This window comes from Prionailurus viverrinus, chromosome A1 (assembly GCF_022837055.1).
Source record: "Prionailurus viverrinus isolate Anna chromosome A1, UM_Priviv_1.0, whole genome shotgun sequence".
NCBI lineage: Eukaryota > Metazoa > Chordata > Mammalia > Carnivora > Felidae > Prionailurus > Prionailurus viverrinus.
The window spans coordinates 123,289,787-123,311,319 of record NC_062561.1 but is presented as its reverse complement, the minus strand read 5'-3'; the positions used below and the strand labels follow the sequence as shown (position 1 = coordinate 123,311,319).

The 21,533-nt window shown below is 39.4% G+C and overlaps 1 protein-coding gene across 1 annotated transcript in view; it reads right to left on the bottom strand.

Annotated features, from left to right (window-relative positions):
• Positions 1 to 1,960: 1,960 nt before the first annotated feature.
• The window catches only part of STK32A (serine/threonine kinase 32A), a 95,848-nt gene continuing 76,275 nt past the window's right edge, over positions 1,961 to 21,533 (bottom strand). The window contains exons 7-11 of the mRNA XM_047864374.1: positions 20,321 to 20,437; positions 17,487 to 17,612; positions 15,899 to 16,027; positions 2,698 to 2,762; positions 1,961 to 2,356 (exon numbers count right to left, since the gene is read on the bottom strand). Of these exons, the coding sequence (XP_047720330.1) occupies positions 2,263 to 2,356; positions 2,698 to 2,762; positions 15,899 to 16,027; positions 17,487 to 17,612; positions 20,321 to 20,437 (531 nt within the window). The 3' untranslated portion in view covers positions 1,961 to 2,262. The remainder of the gene's footprint in view (positions 2,357 to 2,697; positions 2,763 to 15,898; positions 16,028 to 17,486; positions 17,613 to 20,320; positions 20,438 to 21,533) is intronic.

Below are 21,533 nucleotides of genomic sequence, written 5' to 3'. Positions count from 1 at the left end.
GACTAGGGGTTCCAAGTACAGAGGGGGCATTGGGCTCCTATCCGGTTATAACTGGTACAGATGTGAAGCGGCATAAATGGTTGGGTCCCTTCCCAGGGGAGAGCCTCCTGATCCCAGTGCCCTGTGGTGTCTCCCGCAGCCTTTCCTCTGGGATGATACATGCTCAGGCCCCAACAGGAGGACGAACCAGGTGACCGGAGAGGTACGTCCACAGCACATCAGGGCTTGGGTCAAAAGGCGTGAAAGATGGAAGCTGATAAACACGGAAGTGGCCCCTGATATTCCTGGAGTTGCCAGCCTGGAGCAGAACCTGGTCACCTAGTTGGTTTTTTTTCATATAAAATTAGAAATGGAGTCCGGGCCAGTGCGTACTTCATAGTGCTTGGAGAAAAAGCAAAACCGCGCAAATAATACGTGGGAAATGTAGGACAAAAAGAAAAGAAACAGAACAAAAGAGCTGGTTTTAATTCCTAACAAAAATATGGTTGCTCTTAAAGTCGAGAGGCTCTGCCAGAAATTCCGGGCGCATTAGCTCCGTGAGGAGAAAATCCTGAATGCCCAAGGAGAATCCAGCACTGGCTTCCTACCCATGTTTAATTGCCCGAGTGCTGCTTCCCTCCTGGCTATCTGGTGTGGCAGGTGCCAGATCTGTTACTTCTGCCTACTCTCTCTGTCTGGTCTTCCCTGTTGCCTCCTCCTGGCGTTTTGGCGAGGCCCTTACTCTCTCTAAGTAAGGACAAGGTCTAGATGATCTGAGTGGCCAAGGCGTCAAACAGCCCCCCACTAAGCCTGTTCACTTGTTGACTTCACCCAGTGGCATCTGTCAGGTGCCAGAACGAGGTCCTCTGCAGAGACCGTCTGTGTATCGAGAGAGAGCAGTTGGGTCCTATGCATATCTCACGTGGGCGAATTAAACTCCGTGTTAGGCAAATAAATACATAAAGAAAAAGAGTGAGACATCAATAATTTTGTAAGCAGGCAGTTCCGCCCACCGTTCTTGGAGTGAGCTGTGTTTCAGTCCGTTTCCGTGACGTTAGACCTCTCGGATGTGGGAGCATCCCGCAGTTCTATTATCCCGTCTATAAAGGCATATATGATTGGTTCAACATTTTGGTTCATCTGATATTATTAGCCAAAAATGAGACCAAGAATAAAAGACACAATCATAACAAACCCCAAGATGGCAATTTGTTTCATTGCGGGAGACTCCCTGCACTGGGCTCTGCTAAGAAAAGATACCTACCATGCTGTGGGTAATTTAAGGGATTTTTCAAGTGTAAATTTTACTATCTTCCAAACTCACCTTCCATTCTAACTTAGACTATCAACCCTGTGTAAGGGAAAGCTTCAAGGTACCTCAGGGTGGACAGTGCTGTCAGCATGACAATATTATTTTCTGGTCCTCTCCAGACACAGGTCTCTGATAATCTTAAGAGGACAATTAGCTCCCAAGGAACCTATTAGAAGAAGGTGAGCAGTATGCTAATAACTACCTCACAACAGGCTTACCGGGAAGGGGGAAAAAGCCCTGATTTGAAGCATTTTCCCATTTCCATGATGTAAATAGTCTCAGTATTTACTAATCATCACCAATTTCAACTGCCACCCTCAAATCACTGTACAGGACAATGGGAAAGACACTCCCAGTAAGCTCTTGCTAGCTGATGTGAGCTGATAATGGTGTGCGGACTCCAGAGCACAACCAGAAACCCGTCATAAATCTGTTAGTTCTAATCAGTTCCCATCCATTTCTTCCCCATTGAATTCCTTATTCCTATTCAATCAGACATGGGGATTCTGACCTGTTTATGAAATTGTCTAGCTCCGAAGAGCCTCGCTCACTCAGTCTCCCACCGTCCATCTGCCCATTTGTCACAGTGTAGTTAGAATGTGGAAAAATAAATCTATATCCAAATATTCTTTTTAAAATAAAAATAAAGGCTGTGTAGAATAACAGAATGGTAGCAGTAAAAAGGCAGGACAGAGCTCATCTAGAAAAACCCTCTCATTGAGATGAATAAACCCAAGCTGCAGTTAAGTGACTTGCTCAATGCCACACGGTTGATTAGAGGTGAAACTAGATCCCAGGAGACCCAGGACTCCCTGTATCCTGTTGCCTCCTCCCCAAGGCATTCATTCACATTTTCTGAGGTGTGTGAGGTGTGGAGAGGTGAGAACTACTGTCAGCAATTCCTGGCGTGGGGATCAGAAGTTCCCGCCCGAGGTGGCAGGACATGTCCAGAGCAGAAGATGTTGAGGATTTCACATGCTGTTATTCTGGCCATTCTCTTCTTGTGGGTATTTGGTTTGTTCCAAGGTTAGATTAGCTGGCCTTTTGTTAAAGTCCCTTTTTACTCTTAAAAGAAAAAAGCAAACAGTGCTTACTGTTGACATGAAAAAGAAAAGATGTAAGCTTTGAAATGATAGAATTAAGACCAACAAGTTAGAAAGAGGTGTGAACCAAGGACCTTCCCCTAAATGGAAACCTGATGCTAAGCTAAATTATGCATTGCAATTTTTTAAATCTTATACAGGGGGTAAAAAAGTGTCTTAAGTTTCCAAATTTTCTATTATGGATATGTGTATAATTAGAAAAAATTAGAAACGTTAAAAAAGATATGTTAAGGCTTTGCAAGTAAAGTCTGGCTGAAACATGCCATCATTTGCTGGGCTGGTGTTTAACCAGGGGTTACTTACTTTTCTCTGTTGAAAATTATGAACTCCTTCTGGACAGACTCAAGATGCTCTTGAAGAAGGCACATCTTCCAGGTGAACAGATGGGGGTGTGGTAGGGGAAGAGAGATGCAGTTAGCAGACCAACGAGGACCCTCAAACAACCAATAACCTACTGTCTCTTCACCGAATGACTCAAATCTAAGACGCACCAGTGTATCTTCAAAGTGAACGCGATCTGAAAGTGTGTGGCAGGAGTGAGACCCCAACCAGAGTAATAGGGGAGCAAATAAGGAAGAAACAGCAAAAGGATAAAACATGTCAACTACATTCCCCACAATGAGCCAGCAAGGAAGCCATGGGTTATGGTTTATGAGCTTGATGTCTTTGAGCCACTTAGCCCATGAAGAAATCAGGGCTTCGAAGTGGGTGGGGAAAAGGGTTTACTGAGCTGGTTGCCTAGTCGCCAGTCATCTCCTGGCTCTCTTATGAAAGGTCTGGAGGTTCTACTTGGATTTAATGAATAGCCTGGAAACATCTCTCCACATTGAGTTCTGGTGGAATCATTCCCTCAACAACTGTACTAGAGTTGATTATATCTCAGGTGCACTGAGCAGAATCTTCTTTGTGAGTCCCAGACAAGCAAAACATTTGCTTTGACTCAGTACTGTCCAGCTTTCAACATCTCTTGATGAGTTTTCCATCATACTGAGAAAATTTAACCTCAAAACAGTGATAATCATCAGATCCAGGGCACTGTAAGACCCAGATCAAATGTTTCAAAAGTCTGCAGTGAAATACTTCCAAATTACTTCTGATGGAAAAATATTCCCTGAGGGAAAATACTTATTTATTCATTCATTTTTTTAAATCTAGGAATTAGGAAATTCAAGTCTTCACATACTGGAGAATTTTGTTTCCTGTGTGAATGTTTAGGTGATAGAAGAGGAAAACAAAAAGGAGAGGAAATTTTGGAGAAGTGGGGAGGGGAGGAAGACAAAGGGAAAGAAGATTCTGCTAAACTTACTCTTGTTCTCAAAATGGGGGATTTGTAACCCTGAGGGTTTCTACTGTCAGTCATGGGGGACATGAAACTGTGGGATAAATATAACCTGATACAGCTTCTTGGAAGCAGCTTTACCCCAAGATTTTTATTTAAAAATTTGTATATGTTTATATAAACACATACTATTATACAGCTTATTCATAGTATTCTTAGAAGCATCTTTATTACAGTTGTTCGCTTTTCCCTAGTTTTATTGAGATATAATTGGTATATAGCCCTGTATCATTTTAAGGTGGACAGCATAATGTCTTGATTTTCATATATTGTGAAATGATTACCACAATAAGTTCAGAAAAATCTATCATCACATAGATTAAAAAAAGAAAAAAGAAGAAAATGGTTTTTCCTTGTGATAAGAACTCTTAGGATTTACTGTCTTAACATTTTTCTATAGATCATACAGCAACTTTAGCTACAGTCATCATGTTGTATATCATAACCCTGGTGCTTATTTTTCTTATAACTGTAAGTTTACACCTTTTGACCCCCTTCATCCAATTACCCAATCCCAGCCCCCTGCTTCTGGTCACTCCAAAGGTGTGTTTTCTATGAGGTTGTTGGTTGGATTGATACCACATACAATCATAGTATTTGTCATTCTGTTTGACTTATTTCACTTAGCATAACACCCTCAAGGTCCATCCATGTTGTTGCAAATGGCAAGATTTCTTTCTTCTTAAAGGCTGAATAATATTCTGGTGTGTGTGTGTGTGTGTGCGTGTGTGTGTGTGTGTGTGCATGTGTGTGTGTGTGTATGCATACTACAACATCATCCATTGCTGTTTCTTTATCTTTGCTATTGTAAACAATGCTGCAGTGAACACAGGGGTGTAGATGTCTCTTCAACACAGTATTTTTGTTTCCTTTCAATGTATCTCAGAAGTGGAATTGCTGGATCATATGGTAGTTCTATTTTTAATTTTTTGAGGAAACTTCATACTGTTTTCCATAGTGGCTGCAACAATTTACATACCCACTAACAATGTATAAGAGTTCCTTTTTCTCCATATCCTTGCCACAACTTGGTATTTCTTGTCTTTTTGGTGTGTGTGGTGACAATTTTTTGTGGTTTTGATTTGGATTTCACTGATTATTTGTAATGTCAAGCACCTTTTTTTGTGTACGTCTTGGTCTTCATATATCTCCTTTGGAAAAATGTCTAGTTAGGTCCTTTGCCCATTTTTGAGTTGGATTATTTGGGGGGTTTATTGCTGTTTTTGCTTTTGAGTTGTAGGAGTTTTACATATTTTGGATATTAACACCTTATCAGATAAATGATTTGCACATATTTTTTCCCATTTCATAACTTGTCTTTTTATTTTACTGGTAGTACTTCTTTTGTTGTGCAGAGGCTTTTTAGTCTGATGCAATCCTACTTGTTGATTTTCTATTTTGTTGTGAGTGCTTAAGGTGTTATATCCAAGAGCTCATCGTCAAGGCCCATGTCAAGCAGCTTTCGTCCTACTTTTTCTTCCAGGAGTTTTATAGTTTTTGGTCTTAAAGTCTTTAATCCATTTTGAGTTAATCTCGGGGAGTTAATTTTTTTTTTTTTAAATTTTTTTTTTTTTCAACGTTTATTTATTTTTGGGACAGAGAGAGACAGAGCATGAACGGGGGAGGGGCAGAGAGAGAGTGAGACACAGAATCGGAAACAGGCTCCAGGCTCCGAGCCATCAGCCCAGAGCCTGACGCGGGGCTCGAACTCCCGGACCGCGAGATCGTGACCTGGCTGAAGTCGGACGCTTAACCGACTGCGCCACCCAGGCGCCCCATCGGGGAGTTAATTTTTATAAGATCTAGGGGTCTAGTTTCATATTTTTTACATGTGTATGTCCAGTTTTCCCAGCACCATTTATTGAAGAGACTGTCTTTTGTCCACTGAATATTTTTGGCTCCCTTGTCAAGCATTAGTTGTATGTATTTGTATGGGTATATTTCTGGGCCCTTGATTCTATTCCATTGGTCTATGTGTATGTACCATACTGTTTTGATTACTACAGCTTTGTAGTATAGCTTGAAACAAGGAAATATGATGCTTCCTGCTTTGTTCTTCTTTCTCAAGATTGCTTTGCCTATTTGGGATCTTTGGTGGTGCCATATAGATAGGATTTTTTTTTTCTACTTCTGTACAAATCCTATTGGAATTTTGATAGCAATTGCATTGAATCTTTAGATGGCTTTGGGTAGTATGGACATTTAATAATGCTAATTCTTCCATTCCATGAACACAGGATTCCTTTCCATTTATTTGTGTTGTCTTTAATTTCTTTCATCAGTGTCTTATGGTTTTCAGTGTAAACATCTTTCACCTCCTTGGTTAAATTCATTCTTTAAGTATTTTATTGCTTGTTGATGCTGAAATAAATGGGATTGATTTTTTTTTTCAGATAATTCACCGTTAGGGTATAGAAATGCTACTGTATGTTAATTTTGTATTCTGCGATTTTACTGAATTTATTGATTAGATCTAACAGTTTCTTGGTGAAGTCTTTACAATTTTCTGTATATAAAATCATGTCATCTGCAAATAGGCAATTTTACTTCTTCCTTTCCAATTTTGATGGCTTTTACACCTTTTTGTTGCTTGATTGCTCTGGCTAGCACTTCTGTGCTATGTTGAATAGGAGTGATGAGAGTGGGCACCCATGACTTGTTCCTGATCTTAGAAGAAAAGCTTTCAATATCTCACCACTGAGTCTGATGTTAGCTGTGGCCTAGTCATTTATGGCTGTATTAAGTTGAGATATGTTCCCTTGATACCTAATTTGCTATGAGTTTTTATCACGAACAGATGTAGAATTTTGTCAAATCCTTTTTCTGTGTCTCTTGAGATGATGTGATTTTTCCTCTTTCAATTCAGTGTGATATCTCGCATTTATTGATTTGCATATGTTGAACCATCTATGCGTCCTAAGGATATATTCCACTTGACCATGGTGAATGATCCTTTTAATGTACTTCTGAATTTAGTTTGCTTGTATTTTATTGAGGAATTTTGTGTTTGTATTCATCAGGGATATTGTCCTGGAGTTTCCTTTTCTTTTAGTGTCTTTTTCTGGCTTTGGTATCAGGGTAATGCTAGTGTTATAAAATTGGATTAGGGGTGTCCCCTCCTCTTTGGTTTTTTGGAAGAATTTGAGAAGAATTGGTGTTTATTCTTCTTTAAATGTTTAGTAAAATTAACACCTGAAAGTATCTGTCCTGGGCTTTTCTTTGGTGGAAGAGCTTTGATTACTGATTCATTTTCCTTACCAATAATTGGCCTGTTCAGATCTTTAATTTCTTTCTGGTTCAGAATCTGCAGGTTGTATGTTACTAAGAGTTTTCCTTAGTAAAAAAAACCAAAACAAACATTTCTTTAGGTTGTCCAGTTTGTTTGTGTATAGTTGTTCATAGTGGCTTTCTATGCTCCTTAGCATTTCTGTGCTATCAGTTGTAATGTCTCCTCTCTCATTTATATTTTATTGATTTGGGTCCTTTCTCTTTTTTCCTTGGCTAGTTTAGCTTGTTTTTTTTAGGTTGGATTTTTTTTTCTTTGAATATAGTTGACCAAATTTTTTTTTTAGTATCAAAGTATTACATAAAATATAAATACATAGGCATACATAAATTATTACATAATATTTACACATATATGTTATATATGTATAAAACGTATACAATATTTTATATATGTTTATATATACATATATTATATATTAACAAAATATTTATATAAACATGCATAAAATATAAAATATATGTAAATATTATATAATAATATATTTCTATATTCCTATATAATATATAAACACATATATAAAGATATATGCATATATAAACATATAAAACGATACAAAAATATAACATTAAAAACTTTGAAATATTAACATTTAAAAATATTTTAACATTAAAAATCAAGACTGTAATCAAGTAAAACGCAGAAATGCGTGTGAATTTTTTTTTCTCTATCACATAAGTCTATTTAACTTAAAGATATAATAAGACAGATACTCAGAGGGGAGTTTGTGATATGGCAGTGCAGACCCCAACAGTCCCACCCCTGGCCCTTGAAGGGTTCACATTTAACGTGTTCTCTTTCCTCTGCTTTAGGTGAAAAAGTTTAAGATGTGTAGTGACATGGACGATTCAACAACAGTAGCCAAAAGGGGAAAATGAGGGGAAGGAGCGGGAGGTGAACAGACTGGGGGGATGAATGTTTGTCTTAAGTGGCTGAGAAGGAAAGGTTGGTTAAAGCGCTTAGAACTTACTTCTCAGGGATGAGCAGAACAAACTGCGAGCAGACCAGGATGCAAGGAGGGGGCACCAAAAAAAATCTGAGGGGTTTGGAGCACGTGGAAATCAGATGGTAAAAGAGGACTTAAATCATTTGCCTCAATAGCAGACCACCTACACAGTATGTCTACCTTTTTGGTTCTATACTTTATAGAACTATACTTCTATACTTTAAAGCTGTTGATGAGCAGAGAGGGATAAAATAGGGAACATTCTAGAAGCAAAGAAGCAGAGGCATCTGACATGAAGGAAAGTATGAACGTGGGAAAGAAAGAAGTTAGGAGTCAGGACGTAGAATGGAAAAGTAAAACATAATAACAAATCATTACATGCACTAATTGACTCAGAAGAAGTCTATGAAATGGGTGTAACAACATCAACTCCATTTTATAAATGAGAAAACAGGAGGAAAGGGAAAAATTTAATGCTTTTACTTTATTTAATCATATCCTGGATTCTATACCAGTGGATCGCAACCTTAGAACTTTTTAACTCAACCTGAAGAACTTCTTAAAATACTGATGCCCAAGCCACACTCCCAGATTCAAATGTAACCGATCTTGGGTGGGATCCAGACACCAGTATCCTAAAAGAAGTTTTCCCAAATGGGTTATATGTGATGCTAAGGTTGAGAAACACTGATATAGCGGGGGCCTAGAAGTCCAAGGGGTCATATGATAAGCTTTTGGCATTATTAAATCTACAACTTAACCCAGTTAGTGGGTACTATGCCTTACTAACATTATCTTACTTCCTTCTCAGATCAATTACAAGGTGTCCTGTTACTATTCCTATTTTTTATCCATATAATAAAGGCATCAATGCTTACAAAGATTACACAAGTTAATGTTAAATCATTACTCCAAAAAAACCACATAGCTGTTTACTCAGTAACCACTACAGCCACTGCCTCATCTGGACATGACAGGAGGTATTCACAAAAGATGACAGCTCTCACTGAAAGAAGGGATGTGTACCCTCTAACAGATTTCAAACACTCTATTGAAGATCAACAATACCCCTGCCCCTCTGCTAGTTGTATTAGCATTGAGTATTCAACATGTTGAAACCATCATTACAGATAGTTACACATTCCATCTTTTAACAAGATAACTCTACCCCTTTATTATCCTCATTACAAGTTTAGAACATTTCAAGGCTGCTGCTTTTCTGCTCAGTACTAAGACAATTCTACTTCTTAGTCTAGAAACACAAAGACCCTCCCAGCAGTCCGTGAAAGAAGTCTACAAAAGAAGAAAATGTTCCCTCTTCTTTAGAGCCACAGATAAGAGGTCTTCATCATTAAGGCAAAACAAAAACAAACAAAAACAACACAAAAAACATATTCTAGCAGATATTTCTAAAAAAGTCTCTTGTAAGATTTTTGGACATAAGAGGTTGGTAGTAAGCCCTGTGAAAATAAATCCTACCCTCTAGCATGTCTCGATGCTGAGTGGAACTCTTACTGAATAACACGTTGGCCTGGTGATAGTATTTACATTTATATCACTTTCTCCTAAGACATAAATATCTGCATAGATTACCTTTACACGTTCAGAAGGCATCTGAGGCATGACTCCCTTCACCCCTTTTCCCACATGAAAAAGTTAAAAAGAAAAGCAAAACAACTCTACTAGAGTTATACCTATTTTTGTGGGTATATACATAAATATATATTTATATTTATACAGTTATTCATTTAGATATGTGTATTTATATATCAAGTATTATATATTATTGTATAAATATAAAATATATATAAAATCAAATATATTAAAAAAATTACAATGTTTTATTTTCCTATACACAAAATACGCAATGTAGGGCTCTTCCCCTTAATAAAGGTTTTTAGGATATATATATATATCCAGAGGATATATATATAATGAAAATTATCTCTCTCTCTTTCCCTTGCATCTCTTAAAATAATTTAACCAAAACAAACAGACCAGATAAAACAACAGGTTAACAGGTTTGCAGGATATTTAAAGTACATCTTTAAATGGAAATGATGGCTCCATTAATAAAATTAGTTGGGCTAAAAATTATGTTAAAGATTTCCATTTTGATGAAATGCAAATGAGAAAATGGATGGAATGAGGAGAAGATAAGCTGATGGTTTTGTCGTGAACCTTTTTTCCCCAACTGGGAAGCAGGATTTAAAGACTGAGTGAGTAGTAGGAGACCATGAATTATCACTAAAAAGATCACAGCTGAATTCCTGACCTCTTTTCCAGGCTTGTGGCTTGAGTAGGGTTTTCTTGTCAATACACCTGAGTCTTTTCTAATATGGTGCCTAAGCAGTGATGAATCAGCTCCTAGAGCAGTACAGTGAGTTTGAGCTACAGTGGGACAGAAATGGAGACTGGGAGGGATACAGGTAAGCATTGATGTTGCTGTGGTAGGCATTCTTGTGAGATTTGGTTGGAGGAATACGATGCCTTGGGATATGTCTCTGGATGAGATTGAAGGGGCAGAGGGTGAGCAAACAGCACAGGCCTCTTGAACACAGCATGGGTATTTCCTACCAATGGCAACCATCTGTCATTTCATTTCTTTTAAAATAATGAAGGCATATCTATACTCTCAGGATATACCAGTTCTGAAATGCCCTTATTCTTTGTTTTCTGCTTGGCTACCCCTATTCAACCTAGAGGAACCAGATCAAATGCTTCCTCTTCTGGAAAGCCTTTCCTGGACCCTCATTTAGGATCCCTAAATAATTCCAGAGCACTTCGTACATCTAAGGGTAGCAATGACTAGCAAGACAGAGACATTTCCTGACATAGCAGGCACTTTATAATCATGTATTGAATGAATGAATGAATGAATGAACGAATGAATGAATAAAGGAACAGGGTAATACTGTAATGAGTGGCTAAGATTGATCCTCACATTTTTAAAAACTTGATGTCAAAGAGTAGAGATAGAGTACTCTTTTGAAATTCACGATCCTTCTGATTCTTCTTTGGGATAATACTAACCTTTATTTTGAAGCTAAATTTTATTTTTAAACATAGGGTACAAGATTAGGAGGAACTAAAACAAAAAATTAGAGTAGGCAGTGCCAAGCTCCCATCAACAGAAACATAAAAAACAAGCAGAAACTGTCAGAGCTAACTTTGTCAGAATTTTGGAATGCAATCAAAGGTTTTTTAACCAAGGAAACACTAAATCAAGAAAAAACGCAACTTAAAAAATGCTCCTGGTGTTCAAGGGAATCTCTGTCAAAATATTAGCTAAACACAAGCTAACATAACAGGAACTGCAGGGATGACACATGACAAGGAATACAGTGTTTGCAAAAGTAGTTTGCAAAAGTTACTTAAAAAGGGACAAATATAGCCTTCAACAATCGTAAAACAGCAAGCCCTATGGAAGGAGAGAATACTGCCTTACGATATTCAAATGTCAAGTGTTTGACAATGAAACCACAAGGCATGCAAAGAAACAGGAAAGTAGGGTCAATTCAGAAGAACACAATCAATTGACGGAAATCATCCCTGAGGAAGCCCAAACAGTGGATATACTAGACAGAGACTTTAAAACAACTATCTTTCTTTTTTTTAACTTTGTTTATATATTTTGAGAGAGAGAGAGATAGCAAGCGAGCACAGGGGAGGGGCAGAGAGAATGGGAGAGAGAATCCCAAGCAGGCTCCATGCTGTCAGTGCAGAGCCCAAGGTGGGGCTCCATCCCATGATCCTGGGGTCATTACCTGAGCTGAAATCAAGAGTCAGATGCTCAATTGACTGAACCACCCAGGCACCCTGAAAACAACTATCTTAAATATGCTCAAAGAGTTAAAAGAAATCATGGGAGGAAACCATATGTTAGGCCACAAAACATTCTCAATAAATTTTAAAAGATTAAAATGTTACAAGTTATCTTCTCTGACTACAACAAAATGAAGGTAGAAATCAACAACAGAAGTAAAACTGGAAAATTCACAAATATGTGGAAATTAAATACCACATTCTTAAACAACAATTGTGTCAAAAACGATCACAAGAAGTAGAAAATACTCCAAGATAAATAAATAAAAACAAACAAACAAACCCAAGATATTAGAACTTAGGGAATGCATTGAAGATAATGCTCAGAGGGTGTTTTATAGATTTAAATGTCTACATTAGAGAAGAAGAAATATCCCACATCAGTAACCTAACTTCATACTCTTATGAATTAGAAAAAGAAAAGCAAAATAAACCCAAATCTGGCAGAATGAAATAATAAAGATGAGAGCAAAGACAAATGAAATAGAGAATAAACATAATGGCATCAAAAGTCATTTCTTTGAAAAGATTGACAAGATTGGCAAATGTTTAGCCATATATAAAAAAGATGCAAATAACTGAGCTCTAGAAGAACACAAATTACCTACCTTGACTTCAGAAAAAATAAAATATCTCACAGACCTGTAACAAGTAAATGGTAACCTACAAGTAAGAATCCGAAATGCAAACTTTCTAACAAACAAAAGCCCAGAATCTGATGTCTTCAGCAGTAAATTCTACTGAATGTTTAAAGAAGAAATAACACCAATCTTTCTCAAACTCTTCTGAAAAGACAGAAGAGGGAACACTAACTCATTCTATGAGCCCAGCTTTACCCCAATAGCAAAACAGCTAAAGACATCAAAAGTAAAGAAAATTATAGGACAATTTTCATTATGAATATAGATGCAAGAATCTTCAACAATATACTAGTAATTGGAATCCAACAGCATATTGAAAGATTATACACGATGAGCAAGTGGGATTTATCCCAGGAGTGTGAGAATGGTTCACCATAAGACAACCAGCCAACATAACACATCACATTAATAGAACTAGGAAAAGACAAATGCACAAGATTATCTCATTTGACCCAGAAGAGGCATTTGACAAAATCCGAAGCCCTTCAAGAGAAAAACATTAAAAAACTAGGAGTTGAAGTATACTTCTTCAACAAGCTAAATGACATTTACAAAAAACTCACAGCTAACACAATTCTCAATGGTAAAAGATGAAAGTATTTCCCACTAAGATCAGAAAAAAGACAAAGATGCCTGCTCTTACCATTGCTATTCAATAATGTCCTAGAATTTCTAGCCAGAGCAGTTAGGAAAGAAAAGGAAAGATTAGGCATCCAAACTGCAAAGGCAGGAGTAAAGCTATGCTTATTTGCAGATGACATGGTCTTAGAGGTAGGAAGTCCCATAGAACCCACAAGGAAGCTGTAAAGCTGATAAATGAATTCAGTAAAATTGCAGTAAACAAATCAACACAGAATAATTGGTTGTGTTTCTATACACCGGTAATTAACAATCCAAAAAGGAAGTTAATAATTCAATTTCCATAGTGTTCAAAAGAATAAAATACTTAGGAATAAGTATAACCAAGGTGAAAACTTTGTACTCTCAAAAGTACAAAACATTGCTGAAAGAAATTAAAGAAAAAACAAATGGGGTTTAGGTAACAAAAACTTAGGGAAATAAATAGTGGTGGTGGCTGTACAACATCACGGATGTACTTAATGCCACTGAATTGTACACTTAAAAATGGTTAAAGTGGGAAATTTGATGTTATACATATTTTACCCCAATAAAAATTTAAAAACAAAAGAAAATGAAGGGGCACCTGGGTGGCTCAGTCTGTTAAGGACCTAACTCTTGATTTTAGCTGAGGTCACGATCTCAAGGTTTGTGACTTCAAGCCCTGTGTTGGGCTCTGTGCAGACCACGCAGAGCCTGCTTGGGATTCTCTCTCCCCCTCTCTCTCTGCCCCTCCCCAGATCGCACTGCCTCTTTCTCTCTCTCAAAATAAATAAACGTTAAAACAAAACAAAAAGACCAAGAGGATGTACACTTCTCTGATTAGAGATGGAAGAGCCTGTTTTTGTTATAGGCAAAGCCACTTCTTGGTAAATGATTTTGAGGTTGATGTGAAGCCTGGAAGAAAGAGGAAACAGTTTCCTTCTTTTGCATGGTTTTAGAAAATGCTAAGCTCTGTACTGTGGGTAAGTGGCTTATAGCCTTTCCCATCAGGACAGAGGCTTCCAGGGGCTGGGTGTGGGGAAGAACTAGGATAAGAGGTGGCTCCGGGAAGAATGTCTGGTGGGGTAGCATGACCTTGTAACTCTAAGAACAGCAGTGCCTAATTTTCACTGTCCAGTTATAAAGTTTTCTTTCCTTCCAGTATCCCGATGCTCTTATTTATTGAATCTATACTGTATTAATACTCTTTTAAGGCATTACCATGAAGACACTGGTGGGTAAGACCGGGTCTTCTCCCACAAGAAGAATTCATTTTAGTGGGACAGAAAAAGAAACACAAACACATAAATACTTATAAATTACGTTAATGTCATGAAGTGATTAGAAATAGGGGCTGAGAAAGACAGCAGTTGTGAAGGACCTTATCTTCAGAAACCTCCTATGTGAAGAGCTGAGAGTAGAGCACTGAAGGAAAAGGGAAGAGCAAGGGTCCTAAAGAAGGACAAAACCAGTAGTTATTGAGGGTCAGATACCTATAGGATCTTTGTGGTTAGAGGGTTTTGAGCGAAGACAAGAATGACATAGTACAAGGATGGATGGAAAGGTAGACATACCAGGTAGAACGTGTGAGGCACGGTCAAAGGTTATTCACAAACTGCTGCCATCACTGAAACTTTAGAATACTTGTAATAGATATGTTCTCTTGGTCTTGGCTACATTTGGCGGCCTGTTCACAGAGAAGCCTGTATAGGCAAGCTCTACAGGTGCATAGGCAGGAGCAAGTCTGGAGAAGCTAGTTGGTTATGATGTGAAGAACAGATCATTAGGAGGAAGGTGTGGCGAAGCAACAAGTAAGATGAATCTGACAGAGCTGAACATTCCTTGGAGGGCTGCAGAAAATATTTACAGGTGGGCGTTTGGCAAGAGGCCCATTCTGTGAACAGAAAGGATGTGGACTTTGGTAGATTGGCTGTTACAGGATATAGTGGCCCTGGATGACTGGAGACATTAAGGACATTGAGAATATTTATTTGTTTGCAGAGCTACCTTCGAGGACAGGGATGTCATTGAATGCAGGGATTCTGTCTCATTCATATAATCTTCAGTGCAATGGGCCTGGCAGATAATATATACTCAACAAAAGCAGCCTAAATGAATGGATGGATGAAAGGATGGATGACCATTAGGTGAGTGGTGGGTAGGCAGGGGGAAGAATGGATGGGTATATGGATAGATGGATGACCATTAGATGCAAAGGGAATGTTTACTACTTCACCATCATTATAATACACAGAACCACATGTGAGTCTCAAATTCTCCTAGTCCCTGCAAGTGACTGCATTGAAATCTGAGCTCCAACTAACAGAGAATAATATAGTCACAAAACAAATTTAACACAGCCTGAAATCCAGCCATAGCATCCATAAGAATTCAATTTTTTCTGTGAATAGACACTTTTCACTTCTGCTTGGCCGGATATAATGAAATTTTGCTTGTGACAAAGAACAAGCACCACCTCTAAGGTTGGAGGGGGGCCCCAAACAGCCACGTGTGTACTTTAGAACCAGCCCCTTGCCTGTAATTTTAGGAGGAGTCACCTCATTGAGGCTTGGCCAATTGGAGGCTCCCCAGGAAATTGTAAAATTTGAAATGAGAGTTTGAAGAGGTCAATGACCGAATACAGTTAATGACAGAGCTAGAGAATCTGCAGTGAAACATTGCTGCTTGGCTTGGGTCCCCACAGCTGCCCCTGCCTGCCATTTCAGAAGACCCAGGGCTCAGTGACTCTGTGCATTCACAAAGCAGAAACGGGGCGTGTTGAGGGGACCTCCCACCAGAAGCTCTCCCATAAACCATGGCCATCAGGAAGAGTCCCATGACTCTGAGTCTGGCGGGGACCTGCTTACCTGAGAGGATTCACATTTCCTCATCTCCTTCTCCTTCTTTGCCAGGCGCTTCTTTTTCTTGTGAAGAGGTTTGGACTCCAAAATCATTTCTTCAAGTTCAAAGGTGGGGTCGCAATTCAGCCTGCCTTTCTGCAAGAAAGACAAGTTGGCTCACTCCTTTGATTCCGTATCATTCTACAAATACACCAGGACAAACGGCAAGAATAACACCTAGTTTTGATGGAGCCGTCCAAGAATAAGGAGCTGTGATTCCTCCTTGGTTTCAGATAATTTATTGCCAGCATTGTTTTCCATACTCTTTTTTGATTTTCTATTTTGTATATTTTCTAAACTCCCCATGAGCCCTCAGTGAGTGAGAAAGGAGATCAAATAATAGTTATCTTCCTAAAGTTTGAGCTTGTAAATTAGGTTTCTCAAAGTGTGTTCTCATGATCACATAGATCAGAATCACCTGAGTTGTTTGCCCAGCTTCTCGTTTCCCCAACCAGACCTCCAGAGTCAGCGTTTCTGAACATGAGGCTGAGGAAAGTACATTTTTAACAACCTCCCCAGGTGATTCAGATTGACAATAAAGTCAGAGAATCATATGTAGAACCCCTCCTGAGGCAGCATCAATGGCTAATTGCTGTGGTGTGGCGTGTAGGAGGAAGAACGGAAGCAACAGGAGATGGGTCTAGATCTCCATGGTGTCATGCGTCCATCAGCCATGGTACACCTGCCCCTACCAGATTCTGCAACGTGGCCAACTGAGATCTAGACCTACCCTCTTGTTCCATGAGGTAGCAACTCCTTGCCCCAGAACTCCACCACACTGCCCACACGTGTCGCCCACCTTGCACCTTCAGCCGACCCACCCATCCATGCCTCTATTTGCACATGAAAGATCACACCCCCACAAGCCCACAGCTTGCGCCTCCCTTGGGCTGAACAGAAAACTCTGAACTGTCTCAACTGTCCCCTTTAGGAGTTCATTATCCTGCTGATCTACCTGATACTGAATGTGTAGAATTAGACTAGAAGAGGGAAGCTAGAGGCCTCATGTGGGCCCTGTGGCCGAAGCTTCTGGACTCCAGCTTTACCAGCAGTCTGCAGAAGGCCACAGATGTCCCTCAGCCAGGTAGTCATCCAGTGGGAATTATTTCCCTTTGGCTATTAGTGCTTACAGGTATGGCTCTGTGGCAGAGAACCACCTAAGGAAGAGGGGTGAATGGTAAAAATAAATCCAACATTTTCAATGCTGTGACCCACAGAACTCCATGGACACAAATTTCTATATCTTTGAAATCAGAGAAAACACTGTTTCCTCAACGAGAAAATTCCTGGGAATGACTATCTGGAGGACTAGAGCTTCCTTCCAGTAGAAGCATGCCACAAAAAATGGTTAGGAGCTGGGACTCCAGACACAGATAGACCTGGGTTAGAATCCCACTTGGCCACTTGCTAGCCACGTGAACTTTGGTGGCCCATTTACCATCTTCTCATCTGTAAGACAGGAGTGGGGCTGTCTTCGGACACCGGTGAGGTTATCTAATGAGACTCTGTGTGTAACTGAATGAGAGTTCTGATGGGTTGGTTAGGATTGACTCACATTAGGAATAAAACCTGGAATAAGCCTCTTCTGCAAAACTGCATCCCAGTTCATGTCATTCATATATGGGAAGTTCTGAACGTCGGACAAGTGAGAGAATCGTTGGTCTGGATTCAGCTCAAGTAGCTGCCAACGGAATACAAATACCAAGATCATCATGAAAGTCAAAGTGGGGCAAAAAATCATACAAATTCCTTCTAAAAAAGGTTTCAGGTGTAGAACTGAAGGAAACAAGGCAGCGTCCCCCTTCCTTCACCCTATAAACAAATAGTATAGGTAATACATACATAAATAATGCGATAATGCATGAATAGAATAAGATATAAGTTGGTTTTTGCAGTGTGGTGAGTGAAAATAGACTGTCCTACTGAGTCAATCATACCTTTGATTCCTGACTCCCCTACTTTATTTATTTATTTAAAAAAATTTTTTTACATTTATTTATTTTTGAGAAACAGAGACAAAGCATGAGCGGGGGAGGGGCAGAGAGAGAGGGAGACACAGAATCTGAAGCAGGCTCCAAGCTGTCAGCACAGAGCCCGGCGTGGGGCTCGAACCCACAAACTGTGAGATCATGACCTGAGCCCAAGTCGGGAGCTCAACCGACTGAGCCCCAGGTGCCCCTGACTCCCCTACTTAATTAACTATGGTCAAGTTTGTCCTCTCAATCTTCATTTAGTATATATTGAAGAGGATAATTGTCTATTTCATAAGGTTGTAGCTAGGATTAAATGAGCCATGTACACAAAGTACCTAAGAGAAGGTCTGTTCTTATTAGGTGGTGAATGCTCATGCATTTCTATAAATGAAATTCATTTCCTACTAAAAGTTTTAGCTGTTCATATTGCTAATTCATCATCAAATAATTAATAATTATTAATAATTAGTAGCGATTATTCTTGCTATTAATATTATAGCAACTGTTAATATTAATACTTAATAAAAATATACTGGGTGTGACAAAGATGCAACCAAGGTTACTGTTTACAATTTTGGGTTTTACTAACAGGGATTAAAGATTTTCCCCTCACATAACCACTTAGAGCCAGTATCACATCAGTCCTGTGGCGCAAATGGGAAATGTCAGTTCTCCTTGAGAACATTCCTGGAGACTATAGCTGTGGATCATCAGGGTGTAATTGTGGGGTGAGGAGGGCTCTCTTGGAACTGAGGAAAATCTGATTATGGAAAATTCCCCCACTATTCTTGACATTATCAATATCCCTATTCCAAAACAGGGAAGTTGACCCCAAAGACAAGAAGTCCAAGTGTGAATCTTCGGCCCTCAAAGCTCTTGTCCTTAACTGGCCATGACTTGTGTAATTTTCCCTCTTTGAAGAAAACCAAGCGCATCCTCTGGGGCTCCTCATTCTTTGTTCCATATAATCATTCAATACCTATGACTTAGCTGCTGCTACAATTGCTACTAATCTTTTCCGTGAACATGGAAAATCTGACGGACACTATGGACCTCATTTATTCAAGTACCAGATTTTCCCACCTGTCAGACTCTGTGCTAGATGCCGAGGACAACATGGTGAAGAAGCCTGACATGCTGCCTCCTCATGTGGCTTAGAGGACAATAATCATTAACCCAAGAATCACACACATGCAATGCATAGTTTCAAATTAAAAACAATGATATGAAGGAAAGACATTGCTATGTGAGCTTATAACAGAGGAAAGCTGCTTGAGGAAGTGATATTTAAGCTGAAGTCTAAAGCTGTGATTCTCAAACTGTATAGAAGGGCCAATTATTTCTGTTTGTTTTAATTTCCAATCCAGTGAGATCCATACATGGTCTTACTGTGCATGGCTAATATGCAGAGTTACACCATGCACAACTTGTGACTTGTGTTACACCCTGTTCAACGAGATGAGTCCACTGACCATGTACTCAGAGGCATCAGCAGTATCAAACTGATACAACAATCTCTAAAGGCTTCTCTCAATTTCTGGACTTCCTGTGGACCAGTAGGAAGCAATGCATGAGCTTGAACCAGTCAATGAATCCCAGTGAGTAGCACTGATTTTTATAAAGGAGGGAGCTGGTAGTGCTGGGGATGGAAGCACTGTTCCAGGCAGAGGGACTAGCAAATGCAAAGATCTGGTGGTGAGAAATTGACAGATGCTGGTGAGGAGGAGGAGGAAAAGGAGAAGAGAAAAAGAAGGCTGAAGCAGTTTATGTGTAGTCAAAAGGGGAATAAAAGTCCAAAATAAGGCTTGAGTGGCTTAAAGGCTTTAGAACCTTTATACCATACCAACGATTCTGATCTTTTTTCTGAGAACAATGAGAAGACAATTAATTTTGCTTTGAACAGATCGTTATGGGGCAGGGGGGAGAACAGACTGGAGTGTGAAAAAGTGTACAGGACAAACCAGTTATCAGGCAGGACGTGATGGCAGTAGGACTGGGGGGATAGCAGTAGAGATAAAGAGAAGTGACAGATTCAAGAGATATTTACGAAATCAGATTACAGAACTTAGCGATGAATTGGAAACGGGGGAGATGAGATGGACCATTTCTCGTTTCTGGCTTCCATAACTGGATGGATGCAGAGGCCGGTCACCGAGAAAGGGAACATCACACAAAGTCCAGGAGACAGAGGTCAGGGACTTCATCTTGGACATAGTTGAGTTTGAGATGGCTGAGCAAGAGGACACCTGTGTTGCCTTCATGAAACCATGTGTTTGAAAGCTGTTCGGTGCAAAGCCCACTCTAGAAATGTACATTGTCATGACCGCCTCCAGTATTGCAGACTAACTTCTTCCCTCCAACCAGAAAGCATGCTTCTTTTTACCACTTCCTTTTGTCATGCTGTCCTCCTTCTTACCTTCTTAAGTAGTGACACCATTTCCTGTGACCAGGCAGAAGGGTAAGTCACAATAGCCGTCTCAAACATGTGCGCGACTTCCTTGCTGGACGCACCGGAGCGAATATGGTATGGTCTCTTGGGGGAGAGAAGCAGTAAGAGTCTTCATTTTTATAGGGAAAGAAAAAAATGTTGCTTTGCAAATGTTTCTGAGCTAAATTTTCAAGGACTAAAATCTCAGTATCATTTTCTAATCCCTTCCAGCTGATTGTTGTTTTCATATGCAAATGTGATCTGTTGCCAGCTCTCTTAAAAAAAAAAAAAGACACCAGAAATCTATAGTTTCTTGTGAAATCTCAGAATTTTTAAAAGTAGCTAAGTCCAGGGGCGCCTGGGTGGCGCAGTCGGTTAAGCGTCCGACTTCAGCCAGGTCACGATCTCGCGGTCCGTGAGTTCGAGCCCCGCATCGGGCTCTGGACTGATGGCTCAGAGCCTGGAGCCTGTTTCCGATTCTGTGTCTCCCTCTCTCTCTGCCCCTCCCCCGTTCATGCTCTGTCTCTCTCTGTCCCAAAAATAAATAAATGTTGAAAAAAAAGTAGCTAAGTCCATTGGGCCAAATGAAACATTTCTATACGCTAAATCCACCTCTGAGATACCAATTTGGGACTGTTTTGTAAGGTAACTTATACAAGTATTTACATAAAACATGGGACAAGTGTTCAGTAAATGGAACTTAAAAAAAATTGTCCCTTACATGTTGATTATAAGGAGATCCAGCATTTTACTCTGCATCTCCTTGCACTTGTTTGAATCAATAATAAGTTCAAGATAGAATGTTACCCACAGAGCTTCATCCTCCGCCCATAGTGCTATAAGTTGCTAGTTCCAAGGAGAGGGGTAGGGAATTTTATGATAAGGCAAAGTACTTTCACTTCTGAGAGAACCAAGTTCTTCTATATACTTAACTTGGGGGAAAAGAAATCAAAACAGTGGCTTTGTCATATTTTTCACAGCTGTCCACTAGAGGGCAGTCTTTACCTATATTAATTTCTCTATTTCATAAACTAGATTTGTAGGATTTAATCTTTTATGCGAACTGTGAGCTACTTAGGGCCAGAGATTATCCCATACTCATATGTGTGTCCATTGGACCTAACAGGTGCTCATTACATGTTTGTTGAATGGACAAAATTGCCATATTAGATTAACCAACAATGGGACAGTTAATATGGAC